The 23,625-nt window shown below is 35.9% G+C and overlaps 2 protein-coding genes across 2 annotated transcripts; one reads left to right on the top strand and one right to left on the bottom strand.

The window, feature by feature from the left end:
• Positions 1 to 4,597: 4,597 nt before the first annotated feature.
• Positions 4,598 to 15,578, bottom strand: LOC140149106 (protein transport protein Sec61 subunit alpha). The gene is made up of 13 exons (XM_072171275.1): positions 15,434 to 15,578; positions 15,156 to 15,223; positions 12,726 to 12,791; positions 12,135 to 12,213; positions 11,449 to 11,580; positions 10,661 to 10,770; positions 10,004 to 10,157; positions 9,568 to 9,728; positions 8,872 to 9,012; positions 8,259 to 8,315; positions 7,680 to 7,871; positions 6,808 to 6,884; positions 4,598 to 5,234 (listed from the first exon to the last, which is right to left on the bottom strand). Exons 1-13 carry the CDS (start codon positions 15,435 to 15,437, stop codon positions 5,048 to 5,050), a joined length of 1,428 nt encoding a protein of 475 aa, XP_072027376.1. The 5' UTR covers positions 15,438 to 15,578; the 3' UTR covers positions 4,598 to 5,047.
• A 533-nt stretch (positions 15,579 to 16,111) lies between these two features.
• Positions 16,112 to 22,028, top strand: LOC140149105 (synaptotagmin-1-like). Its single transcript, XM_072171274.1, has 7 exons — positions 16,112 to 16,491; positions 18,029 to 18,226; positions 18,642 to 18,896; positions 19,763 to 20,013; positions 20,558 to 20,687; positions 21,288 to 21,416; positions 21,763 to 22,028. Exons 1-7 carry the CDS (start codon positions 16,255 to 16,257, stop codon positions 21,832 to 21,834), a joined length of 1,272 nt encoding a protein of 423 aa, XP_072027375.1. The 5' UTR covers positions 16,112 to 16,254; the 3' UTR covers positions 21,835 to 22,028.
• Positions 22,029 to 23,625: the final 1,597 nt, after the last annotated feature.

Here is a 23,625-nt window from a genome sequence, read left to right as displayed (position 1 = left end):
ATCGGTTGCGAAGGCTTTAATCCCCTGTCGTTAAAGCACATTTTAATTGGATTACGTAACTGGCATGCTCATGTGACTGCACTGACGCTGACCAGTGCGGTAAACAACACATTTTGGGGACTAAATTAAGTTAAAAGCAATAAAAAGGTGGTAGATGGTAGAAATGATCTTTCATTGCTGACAAGGTTTGACCTTGGGACTGCTACGGTCATGGGATCTCGCAGACCGTCGCAACCTGGGGTCATGGGCATGGATGTCTGGCATCAGTTGGCATAACAACTCAGGGGCCTCTTTGTAGAAGATAGAAGAGGGTGGCTGCTCCAACTGCCCTGCGGTGGCTCGATGGCTGAATACGATTATCTTCATACTCATTCGTTGGCAGACCAATGACACGCTTGGCTCTATTTTGGATTTAGTCAAGCTGAGCTAGTGAGGTGGGGTTGCACCAATCCAAGTACTGCTAGCATACTAAGTATTCCATTTTTGATCGTATTATGGCCTTGTAGATGATGGCTCTCTGGGCAGGTAGAATATAAGGCGACGCTCTTCTGAGGAGTCCCATTCGCTGGCCAACTGTTTTAGACATTTTGGTGACTACTTGGTTCCAAGTTGTTATTCAATGTAAGACCGAGACAGTCCACGCCGTCAGCTTCTTCACTTCAAGAGTAACACCGAAAAAGTGAAGTGGTGGATGGTTGACATCAGCATCTCTCCGGTTAGAGATGTTAGTGGTTTTGCATTTGGCAGCACCAAACAGGACATTCCATGTCTTAGCCCATGTCTCTATCTTGGCTAAATCCCGATTGAGAGATGCAGCAGCAGGAAGTCTATCTTCTCTGGATTTGACGAAGAACATAATGGTAGCATCATCTGCATACAGGATGGACTGGTTCTTCAGATATTGTGAGATGTCGTCAATGAAGATGATAAACAGGAGGGGCCTAGTATGGAGCCTTGAGTTACCCCAGCATTGATTATTTTCAATCCAGACTCTCTCCCATTCAGGACGACATTCAGTGCTCTATCTTTGAGCCAAGCATGTAGAGTACCTGAAAAGCCTAGTGCAGATTAAGTTTCTCAAGCAGACCAGGGTGTCACACACGGTCAAAAGCTCTGCTGATGTCAAGGCAGATGACCCGTGCTTCTTCTCTGTTGTTGAGTGAGTTGGCAAGACATTGAGAGACATATGTGACGTGTCATGTCAAAAGGAGACACTTTTGGGCAGGATCGTAAATGGAGAAATAGCCAAAAAATTTCACAATTTGGGTTTGTTGTGAATTTGTGATGTTATTAATGTTTAAAAGATTGTCTGATAGTTTCAGACCGGAATATAACTGGCATCTTGTATTTTTTGAGACATTTGTCAAGGTAATTCCTACTCTCAACATTATCAATAATATTTTTATAGGCCGTATCTCAATTTCCAATTTTTTAATACCATAACTTACGAAATCAATATCTTCGCTTAGGAATGTCCGATTTTATTTGGGAAAACGGCGTTGTGGAGCAAAATATCTCTATTATGTAAAACCTCAAAATTGATTACCTGCCCAAAAGTGTCTCCTTTTGACATGACACGTCACATATGTCAAAGCATCTGATGTAGAGTGCCCAGCCCTGAAACCAAATTGTCGAGGGGAGATCAGATGATGTTGATCCAGGCATTTCCACATTTTTTTGCTGACAAGCTTCTCCATCACTTTTGACATGATACACAACCGAGAGATGGGCCTGTAGTTTCCAGGTGTGTGTTTATCGTTCCTCTTGTAGCATGTAATGACATGTGCACATTTCCACTGGGCTGGCATGTAACTAAGCTTTGTCAAAACATAACTGAAAGAGCCAAACAAGTGGAGTAACTAGTTCAGGAGCCGCCATCTTAAGGACAAGAGCAGGGACGTCATCAGGGCCAGAAGCCTTGTTGATATCTAGCTTCAGCAACTCTTTTTTAACTTTGCTGGGCCAGAACACGACCTTCGAGCAGCTGGAGGAGATCCTAGTGTGCAGCTCTGGGACACTTTTGTTGCTTCTCACAATCAGCGCCAATTCAACCAAAAATAACCAGACAAATGTCTTATGTATCTTATCGTTTGCTTAAAAAAACAATTTACCTATTTGTTGTAGGACCAAATTCTGAAACAGTAATTTAATTTTGAGTATCCAAGACAGCTTGATATTTTCAAAACTCTTGTTACAATGGATTCAGATATTTTGAAACAAACTCAATATTTTACATTAAAAAATAAATTGCAATGCTATTTTTTATAACGTCAAATTGAAGAAAAGAGCTACCATTTTGGTCCCCACCACACGTAACAATTCACGACAGAGAAAGCATGTAGTATTTTGTGATCCTAGCATCCTCTTTTTATGACATTTTTCAATTTCGATTCCGATTTTGTGTTTGCGGGTTAAATGTATTACACTGCTACATAGGCCACCGTTGTAATTTCGTTCTGGTACACCAGAATGTAATTCAAATTTGACGATATTTTTACTAAACGAATTAATCTGCAAGAAATTATTTGTACATAAACATTATGTGGCCAGAAGATTCCAGTGGTATAAAATTCTCAACTTTTTTTTGAGAAAAGTAGGGGGAAGAGGCTGTGGATCACGAACTGCCCTTATAAGACCTTTCTGTTTTAAAAGAGTATTTCATGATCCTAGCATCCTCTTTTCGGTAAGACAACAAAAAAACAACTTGCACCCAAAATTTCAATTGATTCCAATTTTGCGTTTGCAAGTTATGCATGATTGTGTGTATTACACTGCTCCATAGGCCACTGTGTTAGTAACTTTTTTCTGGTGTACCAGAACGAAATACAAATTTGACTATATTTCTGTGAACGAATTAATCTGCAACATTATGTTGCCAGGTTTCCAGTGGTATAAATATCTCAATTTTTTCCGATCTAAAAGCGCGTGCGTTGATGAGGCTGTGGATCACGAAATGCCCCTTTAAGGGTACACGACATATTGTTGGTCGAAGCAGCCAAAAAATTTATTGTCAATATTTTAAATCCATATATTAAAGGGGCATTTCGTGATCCACAGCCTCATCCCCCCACTTTTCTCAAAAAAAGTTGAGATTTTATATCACTGGAAACCTGGCTACATAATGTTTATGTACAAAATATTTCTTGCAGATTAATTCGTTTTGCAAAGATATCGTGAAATTTGAATTTCGTTCTGGTGCACCAGAACGAAATTACAACGCATTGTCTATGGAGCAGTGTAATACACATAATCATGCATAACTCGCAAACGCAAAATCGGAATCAACTGAAATTTTGGGAATAGGCTTTTTTCGTGGATATGTACTGAAAATGTCATAAAAAGAGGATGCTAGGATCACGAAACACTCCTTTAATGGAAAATAACACTTTCATGTTTTGCAAAAGTTCATTCTATAAATCATATACTTTGAAAACGTGCTCGATTTATTGTTGTTAATGAGTTATGTACGTTCTACAAAAGTGTTGTTTTAGCCCTCTTTACAACATAACTCCAGAACCACACAGGACCTACAAAAGTATATCTGTGATATTTGAATTCTTCTACACCCGCTATGAAATGATCAAAGCAATTTTTGCCAAAGCTCACTACCATTCGCAAGATGCTGAGAACTACCAAATCGCAACAGTTTAAAATACTTGCTAACCTTAAAAGAAAAGTTATGCAAACAAGGGGAAAGTATATCACAAGTATTAAATGTTTTGATTTTGTCCCTTAGTAACAACTTGGTTTCACACTAAAAATAAAAAATAAAAAGAATCTTGTTACAGTATACATTGAAGCCTTTATTTTCCACCAGTATTTCTGGTATAAGAGTTAAATTATGAAAAAGCACTGTAAAACCATTTTATTACACTTTTTACAAATGACAATTTGTAAAAATTCAGCAGTTCAAGTATGATAGAACTGTCAAAAAAGTAAGGAAATGAATAATTGAATTTGTTATGTTCCACCTGACCCATCTCTTGAAATTATTTCTTTGATGGAACAATATGAATTTCATAAAAGAAAAAAATCTTTAAAGAACTAAACAGTTAGTACCCATGCACCATTCTTTTTGTTATTTGTTATGTCTGCTTGAGAATTGCATAATGGAATTGTTAACAACAATTTGGCAAGTGTTCATCAACAAATTAAATAATCTTAAACCTATAATAGTAATCATTTTTGTAAAATTTTACCAAACATCCCGTGTTTTGAATTGAAGCAAATAGTTTGCAAACAGTCCATAAGTGGTCTTTTTTCTTTGTGCATTAGAAATGTATTCAATCCAAATAAATACTAATTCAATACAAAGTTATATTTGGTTAACGTAAAATAGAAACTCCCTTTGAATGTAATTTACAAACAGTCCTGCTTATCTGTAATAACTTGAAAATCAGTCAGTTCAAAATGTGACCGATTACTTCTGTACATAAGAAACATTAAAATAATATCAGAGATTCTAAAATTACATGGCACCAGAAATTTGAAATGAGAATAACTTACTCTGGAAGAAAAACTAGAAAAGGTTTCCCAAGACAAATGGTATTGTGGATGTACATCTACACTGAAAGCGATAAGTGAACCTCCCCTTCCCTTTGCATGACTTATCCTGGAACTATAAGTACAAGCAGACATTTGATCAACCAAAACTAAGGAGCTAGCTACTGCATTGCATCATTTTCAGACATTATGGTAAATAAGGTAATGCTTAGGTCCAGAAATGGAGGAACTTGGTTCCATACCTTGTATCACATACTACCAAACATGCACATTTTAAATTACATTTGTACAGTGGCACTGGTTAACTTCAAATATAAACACCAACTAATAACCCATAATGATTATTAGTAGCCATTTTTATATGTTTTATCAGCCATCTCCATTCAATTGCATTGCTTATAGACGAGAATTCATCATAAAAAAATGTTTTGATCCAAACTTGACCAGCCAGAGACCCAAATTGGTTAATGTCTGAAATTGTTGCAACGACTTACTCCAGAGGTGACTACAACTACACTGCTAACAGATCAGAAACCCCCAAATGCTAGAAGAGTAAACCACCCATACCACCCATTTCACTTTGCTCTCTGACAAAGATTTCAAAATACTGGTAGATGATGGTGACTGAGAGCAGGATACCCGTCCCTGAACCAATAGCTCCTAAGAGATCAGCTAAAACTGACAGTGCACCGATGCATAAACCACCAAAGGCAGCTGCTGTGGGAATGTACCTGTGTGGGTAGAAGTAAAAGAAAGACATAGCAATTAGTTGTGACTCCAGTACTTAAATGGATCTAGGGTATAAAGATCTTTGGACAAACCACTATTGGGAGGATGGCTTGGAAATGGTCTTACTACATGTATCATCACTACATTTATTAAATTAGTTCAAAAGTTCAACCAGTTTAGTTAAGGGTACTACACCCCTCGATAAATTGTGTCTATTTTTGCATTTTACTCAAAACCTAATAACACAGTGGTAACAAAAGTTATGCATATTATAGGCAAGGAATCCAATTACTACACTGGAATTTCAGTGACCCAAGACAAGCGGTTTGTTATTTATGGTAGAGAAATAAGGTACATCTAGGATGTACCTTGTTTCCTTTCATATATACTGAACCACTTGACTTGAGTCACTGAAATTTCAGTGTAGTAATTGGATTCCTTGTCCCAATAATATACATAACTTTTATTACCAGTGTGTTATTATTTTTTGAGAAAAATGCAAAAATAGTCACAAATTTACCACAGGGGTGTAGTACCCCCTTAAGATTGGTACTGAAGCTACTTTGGTTCCTTTGCTTACTTGCATGGATAACTATCCAAATTGAAATTAGGAAAAACAAAGTGTATACTATTCTGTCGGTCCGTGCCATGTCACTTCCGGTTGATGATGCGATTCGATTTTTGTTGATGATTTCTGTAAATTTCGATCGCAAATAGTCAGTGGAATCCAACATCCGTTTCTAAGTCTTCAGAGTTGAAGAAACTTACTTGATTTACCGTTTATATACTGACAAACTTAAAATTAAATTCCATGGTCGAGTGTCGCTTTTTCCGAAATTGAATGTCACTCCAACAACATCGCTATGTAGCCTCCTTCACAGCCGGTTTCTGTTGTTCATAACAAACCGTGAGCCACATGCAGTTTGGGCCCGAGACTAGAGATAGCCTGGATGTTGGACCGACAGAATACACTTATGTTTCTTGGCAAATTCAACAATTTCCCCAAACTTCATGATACTGATTTTTGTACATGGGTGACCAACTGTTATTTGAGTTGGTTGGGTATGTGTGTAACACTTAATCATTCAATGGACAAAACTGTCAGCATCACAAATTTTTGGGAAATTGCTGTATTTCCTAAACTAAAGGAAATATTGATGACTTAAAAAGGATACTATTGGCAAAACTGCATACTTATGTTTCCTAGATTTAATTTAGATATTTAACCTTGCAAGTAAACAAAGGAACAAAACTAGCCCCAGTAATCAATCTTTCAGAAACACCCTGTTACGTTACGAGGATCAAAATGGGTTCTAATCAACATCATGCTTAACTATAAATGTATGTTTTGAAAGTATGAACCTCTTTTTCAGTTTTTCATTTTGTTCATTTTTCCACTACATTGTGCAAAGTATATGTGGTGGATCTTTATGTTGGCTATTGAAGACTGCAGTGCGAGGAAATAACACCAACATAATTATGCTTTAGTTACAATGAAAGGTATGGAGTTTTTCAGGCATGCAATCAACAATATTTTTAAAGAGTTCTGAGGTGGGCTGCAACTGAAAGACCTACCTATTCAATTCATGGATCATGGATTTTTCTCTATGACCTCTCATTACCATCTGTTGTTCTTTCAGTTGTTTAGCAACCTGTGAGAAGAAAAAGGGAAATAAAATGTGTTCAATGGAAATCAGGGAGAACTTAGGAATTAAAAGGGACTAATGTTAAAAACAATGTTCTGTGCTAAATGGGTTTACCATAAATGTCAAAGAATGAACTGCACAACATTGAATTGGGCATCATTCTTGACATAATATGTGTACTTGTTTCTAGTAAGTCGCACACATTATTATTGTCGTTGTTTAAAAACAAATTTTGCAGGACAGAATAAGTGATAACTGAATAATAAATAAAAGTCCTTGCATTATTTCCAGCCTTATTTCCTTCTCACTGTAAATCTTTTTTTTAGGTATCAAACACAATAAATAAACAAATAATATGTCGTTTCAATGTTACTAAAAAGCTGTCAATTCAATTATTGAAGGCATCTAATTGACAACAACTTCATGTTCTTCACATCATCTAAAAGATTATTATTTTTTAAATCTAAAATATTATTATTTACTTACTTGTCAAAATGAAAATGTTTCTTACATTTAATTAACACAAAAAATACAACAGCAGTTTCAATAACGCTGAAAATAGTGACATAATACTTTGTGAAGACCGCGTACGGATGAATCAGGAGGAGATTCCTGGTATAAATCATTATATCCTAAACACAATTCGTTGAGCATGGGTAGGGATCAAGGCATGATTGGTTTTGATAACCGCATGCTATGTAGTCAGAAAAATGCAACTCTAGGGATGTGGACATGGATGCTTTCTAGTTATCTGATATTCATGAGAATATATAACACCCAAATAAACACCATTGTACTTACATCTTTTGCTGATAACCCTGATACTTCTATCCATGTTTTGGAGAAGAATGCACATGATCCTAACATGAAGATGATGTAAAGAAGTGCATGAATAGGATCAGTCATCATGTGACCGAAATTCTCTGGTGGAGACATGTAGTAACATAAACCACCTACAGGATATGATCTTGCAGGACCTCCATCACCAGCTTCCTGTTAACAGAAAAGAAAGAAAGATATGACTTGAGAATGCAATATATTGAATCATGAATGAAAAAGAAGCATATTAATTTATTAAACCTTATCATCAAACAAATAAACTAACAAGAAAGAATCTAATTACAATCTAAATCTAAAGTACAATATTATAACAATCAGTTTTGTTGTTCTTATAATGTTATGGTATGTAATAATCACCTCAAATCTAGTCATTTACCATTGTTAAATGACATTTCATCACTATTATGTTATGATTCATAGTTAAAACCCACAAAATATTTCCATCACAAAAACAATCCCATCAAGGTTTTCAACTCGATAACATTTTGCTTCCAATTCATAATGTAACATATTTAGGGAAGATAAATTATATTCACTTACCGTCCATACACCAAGGAGATTTACAAAGAAATTCCCACTGAATTTAACTGCAAGCATCTGAAAAAGAAATACAGATATAAATTTTGAATACATGGTGACCATTAATGGACAGACACAGAAACATTCTGCTTTCAATCTTCTTATGAAAATACTATTGCTCTTTTGAAACTTATTTATTTGTCCGCTAGATTTTGCAGAATGTGCACTGCATTTAAAGGTCCATAACCCGATTGCCAGCCTCATCCCCCATTTTAATTCCTAAAAACTTGAGATTTTGCTATCAGAAGAAATCTCATACTTTTCTCATAACCCCAGTGAAATTTAACGCTGAGATAAGTCTTGTTTAAATGGTTACCACACCGGAAGTGTATGTACTATCCTATGGGGTATTGTTACACATGTTTCTGCTTCTCACATCAAAACCACTGCAGCAATGAAACTAAATATTTTGGAAACGTATTGTTTTAATGGTAGGTCTCAATCTAAGATAGAAAACAGAACATGAAAAATCCGACCACGCCTCTTTAAGATGAGCCCACAACAATTTTGACAAAAATATGCTATTCACATTTCAATCTTGACAAAAAATGAAAAACACAAAATAGAATCTTACCTGTGAGATGACGTAAAGATTTGATACCAAGGCGCTCTGAAGGATGATGGGGATGTTGGAGGTGTAGAAAAGTTTGATGGGGTATGAACTGTACTGTCCCCTGTAACGAGCAGATTTGATTGGTAGATCCACACGGAAACCCTGCAACATAACAATGACAACATTTATTAGAGATTATGTTATTCTCCTCTAGAATACAAACTTACACATGTGTTCCCTTTATCTTTGAATACATTCACCAGGACAGTTAGACATTATAGATATTGGTAAATTTTGTTATACAAGCCTCATGATCTAATCAGCACATTTCTGATTAGTCTTCCAATCAAAAGATGAAACGTCTCAAACGTGAGTAAATTTTTGGATTTGTAAAACTAAATTTACCAATTGTGATATTCACGATGTTTGTGACTACAACAGATCTTGAGTCCTTAATCTTGTTGAAGGCATATTTATTCTCTTGAGTGAGGGCATAGTCATGCAAGCCTGTGTACAAAGATATCACACTATACTATCACTTGCAACACAGCAAGTCCTTCAACTCATTGTCAGTCCAAACCCATTGCAACTCTTCCACAGAGTTTACTTGCTAAAAAAAAGTTACGGTGGTTTGGATTTATGATGCGTTAAACGAGGTGCCGGAACTGTGTGTGAAATCGAACACAATTAAAAAAACAAACCGCATCAGAGACTCACCTGGAAATATATGACAATTGCAAACACCAGTACAGTGGCCATAAGGTTCATTAGATTTGGCAGATTCTGTCTGTAAAATGCCTCTCGTAGTGCACGGACTTTGTCTGTTCTTGTGGCCAGCAAATGGAATAGGGCAATGACTGCACCTTCAAATTCAGTTCCTGGTGAATGAAATTGGTAGAGAATTATTGTTAGTATTAGCACCTAAGCTACATTTGGTATACTTGGCATATTCCCCTTTTTCACAATTAGCTGTCTTGGGATTTTGAACCCAAAGGGATAAAGTAATGAAATATTTGCCAGAATAGCAGTAGCACATGATCAACAAGTAACTTGTTACTTACAACACTGCAGTAAATCAACATCAGATTTTTAAGGGCTACATTATGCATTTAACAAAAATTGGCCATATTCTTCCTTAGCTTAAAAAACCTACCTCTTCCGGTATTGACTGTCGCAGGTGAGAAAGCTCTCCATACAATGGTTTCACAAATGTTGGTAGCAATAAACAGAGAAATACCAGAGCCAAGACCATAACCTTTCTGAAGAAGCTCATCTAGTAATAACACAATCAAACCAGCAACAAATAACTGTGGAAAAACAGACAATACCATATTATCACTCTTTGAACATGTTAAATGTATTATAACTCAAAGACTTAAATGTTTTGCATATTCTAACTTTTTGTATAGATATAGAGCTCATGTACCAATAGAAAAGGATTTTTCTTGCTTAGAAATTACAATTAGCTTAAGAAACATTGGGTTTATTACATGAAAAGTAAAATGAATATTCATAAATGAGTTATTGAAATTATTCAAAACAGTTTTGTTGTTTATTCTAAAATTCCCACTTTTGCCACTAGTACCATCAGACATCATCAGGCAGTATACAACAGTAAACCCAATTAGTCTGGTGGTTACTAGAGACAAGGAACCGGAAATGTTGAAAGATTAATTTAATTTGAAATGTTTTGAACAACATAAAACAAAAATTGAAGCTGTACCTTTTGCCACATGAATGTGATCAATATATAAATAATTACATTGAATAAATAAAAAACAGATGTTTCTTATTAAAAACTGATTATTACCTGAATGATGATAAGTAAGCATATACCAGCTCCAATCTCCGCTGGGTCACCATACATGCCTGTCATGACGTAGACGATTGATTGACCAACAGTGATGATCATACCAAATACTGAAACAATGAAGAAACCACATTTAAGTTATTTTTGAAATTGCAGAGTCACAATTTGTGTACGGTGCATTTTTGTTGTTGTACATGCAGGTCTTGCTCAAGCAAAAGTTAGTTATGGGGGATGACTTAGCCCATGCATTTAGCCCATCTTTTCAAGATTTTCCTCACATTTTTTGGACTCATCCTCACTATTATAGTATATTGTAACTTCAATGAGTTGAACCTTGCTTGGTCTTGGGAATATAACATGCATACACACTTCACACATCAGTAATAGTGCCTTTGGGGGGGTATCTGACCCAGTCTTTGGGAGCTGGTACCAACTGGCATGGTAATTATTTAAGGCTGACATAGGGTTATGTGCCAGGACAGAACCAAATTCCTGAATACACAAAATAATTTCGGGAGTGTCTTGGGCCTTTGTGATCTGTGATTAAGTGATGTGCAGATGCCTTGTTGGTTCAAGGGTATAATGCAAAAAAAAATAACTCACATTTTCATTTCATTTGAAATTAATGCAAATAAATCACTCTTAAAAATACTGCCAGTGAAAACATATTGACAAAATGTTGTCTGCTATTGTTTCACCACCTTTCTTTGGCATGTATGTTTATCTCATCATGGTAACATAGATTGATTGGCTCAGATCAGGTCCAATGTTGAGTTAATAGTACTTACACTTCTGTGCTCCATTGAAAAGTGCTCTGTCTTTGGGTGTGTCACCAACTTCAATGATTTTTGCACCAGCCAAGAGCTGCATGATAAGACTTGATGTGACAATAGGAGAAATACCCAGCTCCATCAAAGTACCTAAACAAAGATAATTTCAAAGAACAAAGTTAATATCACAAGGACCATATTGTTGGAGAGAACATGCAGCAACGACAGCCGTAAGAGGAAGCAACTTAATCTGCCTTAGTAGAAATTCCAAAGCTTTCAGAAGATGGTACTACATCTATAGTGTAAAATGGCCGTAAGAAAAATGAAACTCTTGACATTGATCACCCAATTGTGGATAGTCTTGATGATCGTTTCATAAAATATTTTTCAGGCATTTGAGACAGAATGATCGATTATATGTGGTTGATGGCTGCAACAATTTGTTATGAATTCCACAATTAAACTAAGTTTGTTGGGCTTATATAAGGCGGCAAAAATAAGACTTGTAACACTGTGTATTGATATAGAATGGCATGTACGCTTGTTGTGCGCTGCGTAATGCGTGACTAACACACGCTTTTGTGAATTTACGCGAGCGTGAGTTGGGACTTTATTGATGCACGCAGTAACGAAGCCCAAATAATTTCTGCTTTATAAGTGGAACAAACTTCTACATTGTATATGATTGCAGTGTTTAATATTACCTCTGTTTGAAGCAAGGATTACACGCATCCAGTAGAAGGGATCTGCTGAGTCTGATGACATGATTCCAAACAACGGGATCTGTGCAAAAATTGAGAACATTCAGTTTGTGATAAATGTTTCTGACCGGATAAACTAGTATCATAATCTGGGCACCATAACCAAATGAACTTTCGAAACGAATGAAAATGTAAGAATCAAACTACATGTTTGCAATAATTGTTGGTGAGAATCATCTGATTGGTCTTGACCCATTGGTCGTATTGACCCCAGACTCGCCCAGAGGTCGATGTTCATATATAAAACAATTTAATTATAAATATCTTTGCACATCTCTAACTCATTATATGATGAGTAACTTCAAGCCCCAAACTTGGCAGGCAGATAGCCCAAAACATTTCTACCAAATATAACAGCCTCCACCCCAGGTATGGCTAATTGTTATGAATTTTTGAGGGAAATAAAGGTAATTTTGCTTGATGGCATCACATAATTTAATAAGCACCCCATTCACATGACTCTCAGCTAAAATTAGGTCGTGTTCATGTTCATGAACTTCATGTACAATAAATGAAACAATGAAAGAAACTTACCTGGCAGCACACCAGAAATATGAAAAGTGTGATTGCAGTCCATAATACTTTCTCACGGAATTGAATCTGAAAGGAAAACAATTCAAATCATTAGCTGGCCTAATACTAACAAATGGATGGTTAATTCTGCCCTCCATAATAAATGCAAGTGACTTTGGGGTATATGCATGGTCACTAAAACAGTTAGCATGGTTAGTTAGATGCAAGTGACCATGTACATACCCAAAGTCACTTACATTATATTATAGAGGGCAGAATTAACTGTCCATTTGTTGCAGAAATGAGTAACATGTAATTGTGGACATAGCTACTTCTGGCTCTAAGCCCTCGATTTCAAAGTAGCTCCATTTTTGGCTTTTTGTGTGTAATTCCAAGCGTTCGAAATTTTGGTTGTCCGGTTGCCCGGGACAACTAAAAAAGTCGCCGGACAACCAAAAATACTGATTTGGTTGTCCGCCGGACAACCATAAATCTAGCCAAAAGTCACATTTGTAGCCCTACGGAAACCAGAAACTTAGACGGACAACCAGAAATTGTAATCTGGTTGTCCGTGGGACAACCATTTATTTTTCCTAAATTCGAACACTGGTAATTCCTATGGTGTGAAATGTCCTCCGATGCAATGTCCTCTGATCCCTTGTAACCTGTGCAGACATTTTGATCCTCAACTTGTTTGTTACTAATCCATACTCTATAAATAAATGGCCTTATGAAAGAGGAGATGAGAACAAATTTACTTCTATTTATGTTCTGTAATTCTGTAATCAATTGAGATAACTATGATGCAATTTTATCAGTTTCGCCGTCGAGCAATGATTACCCTAACCCATCAGGCGACAGGAAGGGAAAGAAGGAAGGACTAAAGAGAGAAAACAAAGAAAGAAGTTGTTTGCTCCGGGTGGGATTCGAACCCGAGACCCCTCGCATGCCAACCACTGGCTCGGCGACACTTTGCCACAGGTCTTGGGCTTCGCTGGCCAGCAAAACCATGCCTATATCACTTAGGGCGATTGCGTCATCACACTACGTGGGATTAGGCAGACAGACTGGGAATTCATGATTAAGCAGACTGGGAATTCAGACTGTGCGATAGACCCAGTGTGCCTAATCATGAAGCTCCCCGTGGCCAAGGCGCTGCCCGCTGGTCTCGTAAACCAGAGGTCCTGGGTTCAATTCCCGGGCAGGATCACTTTCCTATTTCCGCCTTTAATCATTGCTCGACAGCGAAACTAATAGAATTGCATCATAGTTTGCTTATTCCCGTCGAAAAAAGCCAAGTTTCCAATTGAGATATTTGATAGCCCAGTTCATGACATGCGACCACTTGGAGGATTTAGGGCTACATGTATTTACCGGTAGCGGTACTAAGTACACACAGTGAGTCTGGACACATTTTTCTGCAGAATTTTATAACAAATTACCGGTACTGATACTTTGTAAACAGCTTAGTTAGTACAAGATCATACTTTCTGCTGATGAATTGATGGACACCCTTCATTATCTAGTATAAATAGTATGGAACATCAATTATTTCATATTTATGTACGGCCAAATAAAAAAATAAACATGTTTCACGTGCCCTCCCGCTTCCTTTTTTGAGGTTTTCTCAAATAAATTTTTATTTTTTGAAATTCAGCTATAACTTTTCAAAAAATATGTCTAGGAAGTTGGGATGCTCTCTATAGCCTTGCCCTTGTTAAGATACAAGAAACATTTTAGGAAGGTTTTGTGATCATTAGAGGGTGTGTAACTCTCAGAACAACAAATAAAAAAGGGTCTCCTCCCGGGGTCTCCTCCTTTTTCCAGGCATTATTGTATGTAGGCCTACGGATTGTACGCTAAACAGCTCTAAGTAGGCCTATGGGTATTTACAATTTTGCAATAAAAAATAGAAAATAAAAAGCCCCCCTCTTCCTCCTTTTTTTCGAAAACCCGGACGTGAAACATGTTTTATTTTTTACTTAGCCTAATTGAACTTTGAAGCATAGACTGGCGTTTACACTTTTTTCCCCTAAAAGACCTAAATGTTTTTGATGTTTGGGTGGGAAATGGTACGAAAGTATAATTTTTTCAATGATATATCATTAGATTTATAAGTTTACATGAGGACTGTTAACTGATAAGTGATATACAAAATTAACAAATATCAATTTTTTAAAAATCATTTGCCAAAAAAAAATTGCGTATTTCAAACTGTCAAGACATTTTAATCGTGAATTTCAAAAAATCAAAATTATATAAGGACATTTCAAGGATCAAGATATTAAATATAATCCATGTATGATTGAATATGATAGACAATGTCAATGTCAATGTAGACGTGGCAACCTACTTTATGATTTTTTGACGGTCAGCGTCATTCAGAACAGTGAAGACAAATCATGCATGAAATTGAAAATGAAGAATTTGCTCGCAAGCAACACTACTTACCTTTCTCTCAGGTTTTGAAATTTCTGGTATCACCGCACAAAACGGCTTCAACACTTCAAGAAACTTAACTGTAAGAGAAAATAGCAGAAAATAAATAGGTTAAAAGTGGCAAGACTTTTTTACTCACTGACACAGCTGCTTGTTGTAACGAGTATTTTAATTTTATTTCACAGTTGTATGGGAAGTTTGCAACCTGGAATAATCGTGAGGTTTTCCCTCTTTTAGTGAAGACTACCGATATGCTACTAAAATCAAACCTATAAAATCATGAAACTTACCCATGTTGGTATTGTATCACTTCTTCTCAGTGCACAAAATAAACTTCTTGTGTAGTAAAATGTGATATTTCTTCGTGGGTTCAGGCAGCAGAAGCCCACGTCGGCATAAAATGGTCGAAAAGGTCAGGTACTCTCTTCAACACACGTAATCCACTCGATAACTTGATAAGCGTGTGTGATAAGGTATACGCAAGCGAAACATTACACTGTATCAGAGACTATAGGAAGTGGAAGCCGCTAATTTGCATAATTGAGTGGAGCCTCATAGAAATACGAATGACACGTAGATCAATTGACCTGTACGCATAGTGCTTCCGTTGGCTTTATGTATGAGATTACAGTGATACGTGTTTTATTAATCTCAGTTTGTTTCTTTAGTGTGCTAAAGAGCACGCAATTAAACCTAGCCTCGTGTACTTTTGTTCTGGTGAGGAGGTTATCAATTTTTTGCCATGACAAGGATGACGTCAGTGTAAACAACATGGCTGCTTTTATGACACGAAGTTCATCTCATCTCATCTCATCTGTATAGTCAGCAAGACATCATTTCTCGACGCATCACGCTAACTGTGTATAAACCTCTGAATGATGCTTGCATTAAATTTTAATTTTTACTTTTGGTTTGGTAGTGGTCTTTAACTGCTGACTTGAAACTCTCAAGGCTAGTATTACAAGTTAAATGCGGTGTCTGTTTTTTACACAATTTATGGGTGCTGATGGGTTCAAAAAATAACTTTGAGTTAACCGTCTAAAAGTTAATGATTTAAGCTACAGTATTCATTGCATTGAAGCTCCTCGGATTTGACATCAGGTTTGTAGACATGGGTTCAGTTTCATCGAGTACGAGTTATGATGTCAAAAAGAATAACACAGCCAGTGGCAGTGGCAGTGCTACTGCAACTTCAAGAAATAGGGGCGATGCACCTGGTGATGTTTCAGGGACTGATGATAGGGTTGATAAGCTAACACGACTAATGACATCTCACAAGAAAAAACGACGATATCCTGGAGACGCCTTTGGTGTTGACAGAGATGATGAAGAATTTGATGGACAGCAGGTAAGCCCAAATATTGAATTTGAAATAAGCAAGAGACCCTTCCACAGCTGATTCTTAGTTTCCTGTTTCATGGTTGAAAACAAGGGATGAGTTGACTTTTAATTATTAATTATTAATTATCTATTATTTCCTTTATTTTATAGCAAGTGGTTGCAGCCTACATCAACCTGTTTTGATTAGGAACATACATTTAAATTAGTTTACAACTATGTTTGATTTTATACATCATTACATTATAGTTGATGTGATCAAAGTCAAAAAGTAGCAAATGGAAGTTATTAAAAGTTATTTTAAAAGAGACAATCCAAAATTATAAAATAAGTAAATATTTTGCAAATTCTCTGCTTTGGACGTGAAGGGCCTAATGCAAATAACAATAAAATTGCCTAGTACTAGTAGTAAATTAGTCCTGCAAGCAAGACTTTAGTAATCATATTCCATGATTCATGTATTAAAAATATATAATGACCTATACGGACCAACGTCATAATGATTATGAAGATACTGAGTTACAGTTACTGGGAATACTAGTGTACTGGCAGTAGAACTAAGCCCAGCTCTAGCCATGTCCATGCTAGCCAGCTGAGGAAAGCTATTTTTTTAAAGTTTTATTTTTAACCTTTTTTTTAGTAGCACATACTTTGTGCTGGATTCAAATACTTGTATGATGATCTATAAAAATAAAATGTTCCAACAAGCTCGCTACACTCGCTATTTGAGGGTCGTCACAGTGTGTAAATGGAGCTAGTTTTCTTTGGAAGGGGGATCCATGTCAATGTCCAGACCATTTTTTATAACTCTCACTATGATAATTGAATTGAAACTTGTTATGACCCCCTTCCACTTAAACGTAGCTCCATTTAGTTATTGGTTGAATGTGCCATGTGGGTACCTCCTTAGTTTTTAGACAGAGGATAAAGTCCAGATCCAGACACACATCCCCAAAGGCCAAAGCAAATACTGTAAATTCAAATGGTCAAGAAATGTGATGTGGTATGTACATATTATTGTAATTTCAATTATTTAGTCACAAGCCCTTTGATAATTTGATTACACACCACCCTATTTTTGGTGAAAACATAATTACCCCCAGTGTGACCCCTTCTTCCATAGAAAGAGGCTAAGCTACACAATGTATCATTTTTTATTAAGCATGAAACTTAAAATACAGTACAGAGTACAGAACCCTGTGTTTGCACAAATGACAAAGGTCAAAGTCACAGACCTTTCGAACTATGTGACACCTAAATGGCTAATATGAATAATATAAACAGCACCATTAATTACTATGACGTGTTCTAAATATTATAATTAATTTAATTCTTTGTTATTTATGATAAGAAAAGAGGTACCACTAGAATGTACAATGTAGGCCTACCTCATTTCTTAACATAAATTATATAATGAACCACTTGTCTTGAATCACTGAAATTTCAGTGAAGTATTTGGATTCCTTTTGAGAAAAATGCAAAATTAGTCACAAAATTTTGTTTGCAGTATTGTATACTACATGTATATTATATATTTCTTTTTTCAGGAAAGCATGTTTATACTTAAACAACTCTACAAACGAATGGACCCAGCAGTAATGAAAAGTTTAGGAGAGGCCAAGGGGGAAGTCAAATTATCCTTGAAGTATGACAGGAGACGCCAAATGCTGCTGGTTAAAGTTGTCAATGCAAGAGATTTAAGTGCCAAAGATTTGAGAGGGAAAGCTTCTGATCCATATGTTAGGGTATGTATCATTTGGGCAGGTACACATGTAACATTTACAAATGACAATATCCCTGCACTCTTATGATCATGCAGTATGTGGGCCTATACACCAGGCTGTAGTGTGACTTTTTTTCACACTATTGTTCTGAGACAGTTTTCGAGTGGAGATCAAAACTGATTAACAGGTTATTGATTTACATCAGCATGATTTGTCTTTTGTTTGCTTGTTTTCAAGGTGTGAAATTCTTGACAGAATACAGTTTTCCAAGATTTCATGTTTTACGCTGTATTTCAATGGCATAGACAAAGGAGCCTGTTTGTCTCTGCTGTCGTCTATCACTCGATAAATTGTGGCTTGTCGACATTACATCTTGCATGTCCATGTAAGCAAAATATGCAATTTTACATTTCTTCCTATTATTTTTTTGAAACAGCTTGACCTGGTTCCTGATCAGCAAAGTGAAGGTGCTAAAACAACAAGCTGCAAACATATGACCCTGACTCCATCATACAATGAGATATTTACATTTTCATCGGAACCTGAGGCTATTCCTGACACATTACTTCGAGTTCAGATATGGAGCCAAGATACTATGGGTAAAGATGACTTCATGGGGGAGAGGATCATTGAGTTAGGGACATTGGATTTTAATGAAGTGATTACATCTTGGTATCAAATGCAGCAAGAGGTAAGATATTTGTTTCAGCATGTTCAATGGATAGTTTTCAGTTATTTAACCCTAACACCCAACCCTGCATTTTGCTATCGGAAGTTAAAGAAGAAACAAAAAAGGAGAGAAGATGATGAAAGAAGTCCCTTGGCACCCCCGGAAATCAAACCTTAGACCCCCCGTATGCCAAGCACACAATCACTGACTGGTAGCCACACGGGCAGCGATTCCATGAGCATATAGCACTTAGAGTGATTGCGTCATTGCAGACCCTGGGATTCATGTATGCGCAGTGGTTTTCATCGTGGTATTTTGTGGTATTAATGGGTGTTAGGGTTAAGCATAGGTGGACAGGGCAAATGACCCTAGAATCATGGTTTGTTCCTTCTCTCCATGTGTTTACCCAGTAAGGAAATAATCCCAGAGTAGGGGGAGTAGGTCAAACGGAACTTAAGTTATCAAATTGTTCACAAGTTCAGGATTTTGGCCCTACATGTATCATGTGTATAGCTGAAATAAATCAACCAACCTTATATATACCTCGCTCACAGCCTTCACCATTCCCCATCAATCAACATTGGGTATTTTGCTGCATTGTACACGTATATTCATGCCAGTAAGATATAGCACAGTTCAACATTGATTGGAGTAATTGGCTGAAAAAATTTATATTCCCCTATTTAGTGTCCCAAAACTTTAGGTACAGTGTTTTAAATTGCATTGCAATGAACAAAAAGTAAAAAACATGGAGTATTTTTATTGAATCAATTGATATTTTTGAAACAAGTACCTAAAGGTTGAGTCAATCTACACCTATTAAAGCTATATCTTTTAAAAGTAGCTATAGTTATTTACATTTTAATATGTTATATTATTTTTACCAGACTGATCTTGACATAAAAGGTCATCTTGAACTCAGTCTGACCTACCGACTTCCAGAAACACTCAAGATTACCATTCATTCAGCCAGTGAGTTAGTGTGTCGTGACTCAGACAAAATGCCTCATCCTTATGTCAAAGTTGTACTGCCTGGAATACCAAAGGTTGAACAAACCAAAATCATCAAAGGAACATTGCACCCTGTGTGGGAGGAAGAATATGAGTATACCATTCCACAAGAAGAGCTGCAAAATAGGTAACTCTACTGGGATTTAGAATAATTGTTACGTATATTTAACAGATTTCACAAAATGAATGTTTTAGGGCCAAGTGATACAATGAGAGGAGCAGAAAATCACTGAAATGCAGTAATTTTACAGGGAGCTGACTGCCAGTTGTTTTATTTTTAATTTGGACGCTTGATTTTGCACAGTTATACTGACAAAGCTACAAAGTAAATAAATAAAGGGTGTGGCATATCCCTCCAAACTGTCTGTGTTGTAGTAGCATCAAGTGGTCATACTTCCCTTTCAAACTGTCAAAAGTGTTTATCTTGTCAAGTATTTCTCATATGAAGAAAACCTATTTGACAACATAGTTTCTGAATAGTATTTACATATCAGCAGCACACAACACCTTTTTCATTTACATTGTAGTATATCTAATGCTTAACTTCAGAGGAAGAATGGGTTTGTAGAACTCCACTATATAGAATCACTTATAATGCTTTGAAGACAAGTTGTATCCATGCGAACTTGAACATTTACCGGTCATAATTATTAATTTTGTCTTATTTGCAGGTACCTTGTGTTACATGTGCTTGATAAGGCATTGGTAGGGGATACAGAAGCTATGGGACAAGTCTATATAGATCTTAGTAATCTAGACATACATCATGGATACAGTGGCTCATTTCCTTTAGCAGACCTGGTAAGTTTCATTCCTGGCCATGACGGTTGTGATATAAACAGAGGCAACTATCTGCGTTTCTCAGAAGATAAACATTTGAATGTATGTTTCTTTGTTTTGGCTTTTCCCCCTTGTGTGTAGGGGTGTGTAAATAAAGACAGGATTATATTTTTTCACATGGGCATGGCACATGAATGTGTGTTATCAATTTGATATCACCGCAACCCACTTTAACCAGTCAGCACTATTGAATCACATCTCATCATCATCACACATTCACATGCCCACATCTAACCTTGTCTAACATCCTCTTGTTTCACTTGTAAGTAACTGAGAAGCTTTGAAGAGTTGACTTAAGACTTACAAGGAAAACTGCCCTTCCCAAAAATGCTAGTTTGATTGATAACCCTGGCTATTTATATTTTACCCTGGAACTGTGCATGGTGATTGGTAAATCCCATTAAATTCCTGGCCAGCAATATCCATCACCCTAGAATTGTTTGTAATCAAATTGGGATATGAATAGAGATCAAGTTTTCCTCTGGTAATATTTAGACTTGTGTTTACTATTCAGTGACTAGTAATCATATTTTTTTTTATTTGCTTGTTTGTTTGCAATAGAAAAATTCAGATAGAGTGCGTACAAAATGGTCCCAGACTACCACAGTGCAGGAATTTCGAGAAGCCATGTATGCTCATGCTGTATACAAGTATCCAAAGCTGATATTTCAAAAGCATAAAGGAAACAAGGTAATATAACATCTGATGCTGGTATTATTTATATTATCATAAAACAAACAATGTTTTCTTCCACTTTCATAGCAAATTAGTTACATTTTATGACTACAAAAAATTATATATGACAACTCCAATGCTCTGTCCACCTGTGACTAAAATTACAGATTGTCAAAAAGGCTAATGTTTCACAGGTTTTTCTTTAATGTAATATGTAACAGAATATCAGAATAGAATGATGCAACTTGATGAGATTGAAATAAATTAAAAGTGTCAAAAAATACATTTTTGAATGTTAAAAATTGAATATGTGACAGGGTTGAATTTTATTATCATATTGTAAAATAATTATCTTTTGCAGGTTTTGACTGTACACAGCAGAAAGGCAGGGTCTTCTGCTAAGATTCGGATAGTGAATGGTATGCCAACATGAGATGTCCAATGATGAGTTAATTTGTCTTCAAAAGCTATGTCCAGAAGCATAGCTGACTATTTTAGATAATATACTGTGATAACAACATGTATGATAGGGAAATTATTAAGTCCTGTGCTCCTATATACTTGGTACCTGATGCTAAATCCAGCCCTATGGTGGGTCTGTCCAATTGAAGTTATGTCATGCTGTACTCAGGGGGGGGAATACTCAAGTTTGGTTTGTTTGGGTAGAGGTGTGCCGCTGAGAATTTGAAAGTGGACGCATCAATATACCAATTCTTCAAAAAATTAGGACCCAAAATTTTGGAGAAATTCCAAAAGTTTTGGTTACAGTAAGGCAAAATTTCTCCAAATTTTTCCAAGAATATTGAGAAAATTTTGAAAAAGGACCATCCAATGCATCCATTACCAAAACAAAAGGATCATTGATATACAAAAAGACCAAAAATGCTACCCATGTTTGCAGCACATCCCTGTATGGTCATTGGTACTGAGTACCCCCACCCCTGGCTGTACTTGCATCTGTGTAGGGTGCAAGCATTTTGCATAAGCACATGTGTGTGCTAGTGCAGAAAACAGCAAAATATGGAATTCACACTGACTGCACCTGTCCAAGACACCATAGAAGCAAAAATGGTAATGTAATTATTAAGTATCAGTATTATGTTCCAGGATGCACATATTGCTGGTAAAAAAATGTTAAATTTTTCACACTTGTAAACATTCCAGTACTGGACTCAAAAAGTATGAGCCTTGTATCAATTATTCTCATTCAGATTTATAATTGTTCATGTCAGAAATCATTCATCTTGTCACACTTCATTGTGAATGACAAAACTGTATTATATATATCCTTAATTTGGAGTGCATTCTTCTGAAATTGTCATTTTGAAAAGGTTGACTTCGTACATGGATAATAAGGAGCATCCTCTCATTAAAAGCCTATTCAGTGATTTGCTCATCCTTAAGATTGTAAAATTAAAATTTTGGCACCTTTGTTATTGTCATAGATGTGCTAACATAGCTTGCTAGTGGTTAAACCAAAGGCCCTGTATTTAAGGCAAAATAAGACATTCTGCATCTGTAATTTATCTACTTATGTAGAGAAATTAGCTGCATGTATTTGAATGGGGCTTCCACTTTTGCAATACTGCTATTTTCCTTGTTCTTTGCCAATTTTTTCATTTTAAAAATATCTCTATGACAATTTTAATGACTTATCCTTCACCTTTTAGGCAATTTCTTTACACTTTCCCAGGGATCATTGAATAGACCTTTTATTAGGCAAATTAATATTTGCCTATTTATTGTGTCATACAGATTATGTTTAAAAACGTATGCAGCAAACACAACAATGTTCGTAAAACGTTTATTCAAACATTTTAACAACATATATTTAAATGTCAGTTATATAAAGATAATGAATACGTTTTTAAAACGTTATTGTAAAATATTTTGGACAAACATTTTTGCAAAATATTTTGTCCAACCGTTAAATGTTTTGCATTGACCACATTTTCAAAATGTTTTATGAATGTTATTAAAATATTTTTATACCCTTTATATAACCTGACATTTAAACCTTTTCTGTAAAACGTTGTGTGTTTGCTGGGTAAACATCAATACAGAAATTCATGGATTTTAAAAGTGTTTTTTGAAATAACATTTTCAGAGTAATAATATGGTGTATATTATGTAAGATAGTGTAAATTTGTATGTTATTTTTTACTTAAAACAACAATGTTAGTTATAGTTTACAAGTGTGTGAGTACAAAATAGTTTATTTGAA

The sequence above is a fragment of the Amphiura filiformis genome, chromosome 3, assembly GCF_039555335.1.
Source record: "Amphiura filiformis chromosome 3, Afil_fr2py, whole genome shotgun sequence".
NCBI classification, from domain to species: Eukaryota; Metazoa; Echinodermata; class Ophiuroidea; order Amphilepidida; family Amphiuridae; genus Amphiura; species Amphiura filiformis.
Note: the sequence above shows the minus strand (reverse complement) of the source record. Positions and strands in the feature narration are given on the sequence as shown.

Excerpts from the sequence above, each read along its gene's own strand:
- LOC140149105 (XM_072171274.1), top strand. The coding sequence starts at position 16,255 with ATGGGTTCAGTTTCATCGAGTACGAGTTATGATGTCAAAAAGAATAAC. Across the intron at positions 16,492-18,028 it reads AAGAATTTGATGGACAGCAG|GAAAGCATGTTTATACTTAA; the intron begins GTAAGCCCAAAT and ends TTCTTTTTTCAG. Across the intron at positions 18,897-19,762 it reads GGTATCAAATGCAGCAAGAG|ACTGATCTTGACATAAAAGG; the intron begins GTAAGATATTTG and ends TATTTTTACCAG.
- LOC140149106 (XM_072171275.1), bottom strand. Across the intron at positions 9,013-9,567 it reads CAATTGTCATATATTTCCAG|GGTTTCCGTGTGGATCTACC; the intron begins GTGAGTCTCTGA and ends GTTATGTTGCAG. Across the intron at positions 5,235-6,807 it reads ATGATCCATGAATTGAATAG|GTACATTCCCACAGCAGCTG; the intron begins GTAGGTCTTTCA and ends CTACCCACACAG.